Genomic DNA, 5056 nt, shown 5'->3' with positions numbered 1-5056 from the left:
TTATAAATTATTTTAGAATATTCATGTTAGTGTTGGTAAATTTTTGTGCATGTATAAACACATACAAAAAATAACTGTAGAAAATAAAATATTAACAGTGTTTCTTTGATGAAATAAGAATATGGCTTTTGATTTTAATTAATATACATTTTCAATATTTTGTATGTGTCCTCCAATGAACATACTGCCTTTATAATTTAAATGTTCAATTTTTTAAATTTTATTTTACATGTTGATCCCAGTTCCCTCTCCCTCCCTCTTATCCTTTCTGCCCCCTCACATGCACCCTGACCACCTTCCCTTCCCATACCCCCACCCCAATTCCACATGTAGGGCAATGCCATCCAGGTGGGGTCATGTAAATCTGTCAAGTAAAATGTTCAATTTTTAAAGCAGGAAACACCATGACTTTTTTATTCGTTTTATTTTTCAGTGAAGATACAGAATATGAAATATATTTTCAGAAATGATGAAATGTCCATTTCGATGAATTATTCAATATACTATAGAAGAACACTATACACTGTAGTCACAGTTTGCACAATTACACAGAACAATATTTGCAACTTTTGAAAATACTGTAACTAACACTTCAATGATAAACAGTAATTTCAATACAACTTAGTTTTAATATTTATCACAGTCACATACAATACAGGAGCCTGTGCACAAGCTATTGTCAATAATAAATGTGATTTGGCCTGAAATTCTCAACCATATGCAGGCCTCTTAGGCATTCAAGCTTTAAATTCTACTTTATATTTAGTGCAAAAAGAAGCAGGCACAATAAAATTAAGCCCATTGGTTAAAGCAATAAGAAAATAAAGGACAAAATAGCAAAACACTCTTAAGTGGATTACCAATATATTCTTTGTAAACAAATAGCCTCAGTTAGCACTTCTAATAATATTCACAGCCACAGATTGATAGTTACATGGCACAAGGACTTCAAGATAATGATAATACATACTATATTGATGTCTTTAATCATTTACCACAGTCTACATGTTTTGAAAACATACCACTACAATGCAAGGTCAGATTAATTAGTATTTGAATTTTTAAACTGGCATGACAGGAAAAATACAGAACAAGACTATAATTAACTGCTGATATCTTCAGTAACTACATGTAGGGCAGTTAATTTCAGAAGCATCTACTCTGCTTTAGCGATCAATGTCTTCAACTAATGCCTCAAGATTTTTGCAGCAGGCTTTAACCTCCTCAATTGCAGCCATCCAATCGTCATAAATAATTTTGTCATAAATTTCATCATTAACTTCCCTAACTACACCCTCCTGCTGAGATTCAAGTGCATCGCCTGAGAAAAATAACACTGATCTTGGAATTATATAAGTACGTAAGTTATGACCAAGTAAAAAATCATCATTTTCATCCCCTCCATTTAAGTTGATCCCATGAGGAGAGAAGAAATTGAAGAAAGAGTCCTTGGGAAAATCTTCAGTCACGGTTCGGACTGTTCCCCAGATGCGATGTCTCTGCTTCTTCTTGATGGTCCTCAAAGTGACATTCTTTCCTTCATTCCAATCTATGTCGCAGCCGGTGGCATACTCAATGGCAGTTCCCCTGTAGGGGTGGGGATCATAGCATGCAAGCTTTGATTTCAGCACGTAAGTCTTTGTCAGCAGCTCGTTTTTGAAATACTCATTGGGTTTGAAGTGGAATTCGAGTGTGAAGCTGAGAGGCTCACCGGGATCCGAAAGCTTCACTTTAATATCTGTCAGCAGCTTCAGAATAGGCTCGTCATACTTCTTAATCAAAGGAGTGAGTGCTTCAACATTTTTTAAAACAGTCAACCAAAAATCCGGGATTCCCTTAGGATCCTCTTCATTACTCTCTTCTCCTCCGGTGGCCCCGGTGCTGTCATCTTCCTCTTCCTCCTCCTCATCGTCATCATCATAATCATAATAACAGTCCTCATAACCATCATCTTCATCCACATATTCATGCACCATGCCCTCTTCATTGCCATTAGTTTCTTCCTCCTCTTCCATCTCCTCCTCAAAATAGTCCTCACAGTCTGATTTATATTCGCATTCCTCCTCTGTGGGTTCATAGACTGCATTGATGATCTGACGTCTTTTTTCCAGCAAGGGTTGATACATTTCAGCAAACTTCCTTTCAATGTCATGAAATTCCCTCAGGAATTTGGATTCCAAATGGGCAGCTCTTGTTTGAAGCTTTTTAAGAGCTAACACTCGGTACTTAACTTTCACGGGGAGACTTTCAACAAAATCGGTATCTAAAAGATAACCGATAAGTCCTTTTGGACGATCTGAGTCTGAGTCCTCATCAGCATCTCCGCATTTCCCCGCATCTTCCCCAGATCCTGCAGCAGCTTCTTCACCTTTTCCCTCTTCCCCAACTCCAGCTGCAGCCCCGGATTCTTCACCGCGTTCCCCGCCATCTACAGGCTCTGCAGAGGCACCTTCACTGCGGTTCTGACATTCCCCGGGCCCCTCCGCCATTACCTGGCTACCAAGCTCTTCTTGGTTGCATTCAGACAGTTCCTTATGATCGGCTGACTCGGCCATTGTTTTCGCCAAAAGATCGCCTGTACTTATGGTGGCTAAGCCTGCAGATCAGGAGACCTGACCTCTGCAGGAAGACTCACCAATACAGCAGATGCTCGGTGGTCGGTCAGAGATGGACCAAGCGGCGGCGGCCGGACTGCTGAAGCGAGCTGGAGCAAGCAGAGAACAGTGGGGATAAAAGGCGGTGATGAAGCTGGGATAACAGGACTGAAGCCGGGAGGTCTGGGTGGAGACGCGGAGCCGCCTATGGCTGCTGCGGTGGGTCGTGAAGAAGCAGACTAGAGACTGCAGAGAGCCGCAGTGGGCAGACCTCCGCAAGCAGTCTCGCCAGCCACGCAGGGGCGGGGGGGGGTGGTGACAGGGGAGGGGCCAGGACCTGATGCCGCAGTATGATTACGCAGTTGTCTAGGCTTTTTTTTTTTCAAGTGTATGCTGTTTGCTGCGTCACCCCTTCCCTCCCACGACTCTTCTCTAACCTCATTTGCCGAGCTGTAGTGATTGACAAATCCTGAGCCAGTAAATTAGTAGATGAATCAAGTTTTCAACTCCACTTGCCTTCCCAGGTTCTCTAATATGGCTGATTCGTTCACCTATGGCTCATCTTCCATCCTATATCCTGTGAAATTTTGTAGAAATGCAGTATCATTCAGTTTTCAACTGATATTATATTTTCATAATTAAAAAAACAAGGAAATATTGACTACAGCATCAGGATGGAAAAAAAAAAAAGCAAAAAGGCATCTTTAGTCCTTTCCTTTGGTTATAACCTGAGGCTCTGGGGGATACAGGAGAACCTTTGAGTTTTAAAAATACGAAAAATGAGCATAGGTAGCTCTTGGGTGATGTCACTCACAATGTATTAAATATCCTGTATCCAGGTTTTCTGTATTTTTCACAGCATATATGATTTTAAATTGGAAACTATTTCATAACATTTCCTAATGAGGAAGAAATGACAGATGAGTAAAGGTGAAATGTTCTGTGTATGTGTGTGTGAGAGAGAGAGAGAGAGAGAGAGAGAGAGAGAGAGAGAGAGAGAGAACCTGTGTAGAAGAGCCAGCTATTTGACTAGTAAGCATAGGAGAACAATAGCTTTCCTTTTTATGATGTTGTCTTACCCTGTAATCACAGCACTGGGAAGGAAAATAAGTTAGGGGCCAGCCTTCACAGATAGCAGTTTTAGGTCAGCAGTTCTTGGGCTACATGAGACTGCCATACATGCATACATACATACACAGAGAGAGAGAGAGAGAGAGAGAGAGAGAGAGAGAGCCAAAACCAAAACAAAAGTCATTAGGAATTTTATGAAGAAAAGCCAAATGTTTTCAAAACCACAGAATTTGCTTGACATTTTGAAGTTTATTGGAAATTATACAAATCTCAGCACTAAAGAGATGGTTAAACATATAATATCATATTCATACAATAGAATATATGCAGTGAATTCAAATTTCCTCTAGGCAGAGGCCAGTGAGTGAAGATGCTTGGTGCACAAGCCCTGCAAACTCATTCCTGAACCCATGCAAATGTTAGATTCTCCTAACCTCCATACATGTTCCTTGGAACTCACCCTGATGACACCAACCCAATAATAAATACAGTTTTCAAAAATTGTTTTAAAAGATGATTGGCACAAGTCAAAACCATAACAAGATACCTTTGCATACCCATTAGGATATCTTAGAATACAGAAAGTAGCAAGTGGCAGTGAGAGGGAAGACAATGGAAATCAGTATGATAGTACCTCAGAACGTCAAACACAATTATCATATGATCCAGCAATTCCACTTCTGGTTACATAATGGAAAAGTTGAAAGCATGATTGCACATTCATATCCACAGCAGTACATTCACATCAACAAAAAAGTTGGAAACAGAACTGGAGAAATGGCTTTGCAGTTAAGAGCACTTACTGCTCTTCCAGAGGAACCAGGTTTGGCTTTCATCATCCACATAGTGGATCACAACTGCCTGTAACTACAGCTCCAGGTGATCTGACTTTCTCTTCTGCATGCACCAGACACACGAGTGTTACATATATACAAGCAAAGAAAATGTGCACTGATGGATCAATGGAGAAAAAAAAATGTTTGCTGGTAATTTCCATCAGTGTGTTGCACATCTTTTGATACCTGATAGACTAGTGTGTATGCATGTATATGTCCATGTACACATGGGTGCATATGTATGTGGACACCAGAGATAGACATCAGATGCCTTCCTCAATTACTTGCCACTTAGTTTTTGAAGCAGAATCTCTCACTGAACCTAGACCTCACTAATTCAGCTACATTGGTTGGCCAGCTAATGGTGTTCTATTCAGGAAGTTAGTCTCATGTGCCACTGTGCTCATCCTTGGTTGGGTTATTTGGGTCCTTTTTCATTACCTGCTTCTGCTCTGGTGCCTCCACAATCCTTTTCTTAACATGGAAATCATGGTGTAAAATAAGTATTTTACAAAAGTAATAACTTTCCTACGTTCATCTTAATAATTACCAAGT

At 40.3% G+C, this 5056-nt stretch overlaps 1 protein-coding gene across 1 annotated transcript; it reads right to left on the bottom strand.

Moving 5' to 3' along the window:
- Window positions 1–369: 369 nt before the first annotated feature.
- On the bottom strand, window positions 370–2656 carry Nap1l2 (nucleosome assembly protein 1 like 2). The gene has a single exon (XM_051179551.1). It carries the CDS (start codon window positions 2553–2555, stop codon window positions 1167–1169), a length of 1389 nt encoding a protein of 462 aa, XP_051035508.1. The 5' UTR covers window positions 2556–2656; the 3' UTR covers window positions 370–1166.
- Window positions 2657–5056: the final 2400 nt, after the last annotated feature.

Source organism: Phodopus roborovskii, unplaced genomic scaffold (assembly GCF_943737965.1).
Source record: "Phodopus roborovskii unplaced genomic scaffold, PHOROB, whole genome shotgun sequence".
Classification (NCBI taxonomy): domain Eukaryota; kingdom Metazoa; phylum Chordata; class Mammalia; order Rodentia; family Cricetidae; genus Phodopus; species Phodopus roborovskii.
Note: the sequence above shows the minus strand (reverse complement) of the source record. Positions and strands in the feature narration are given on the sequence as shown.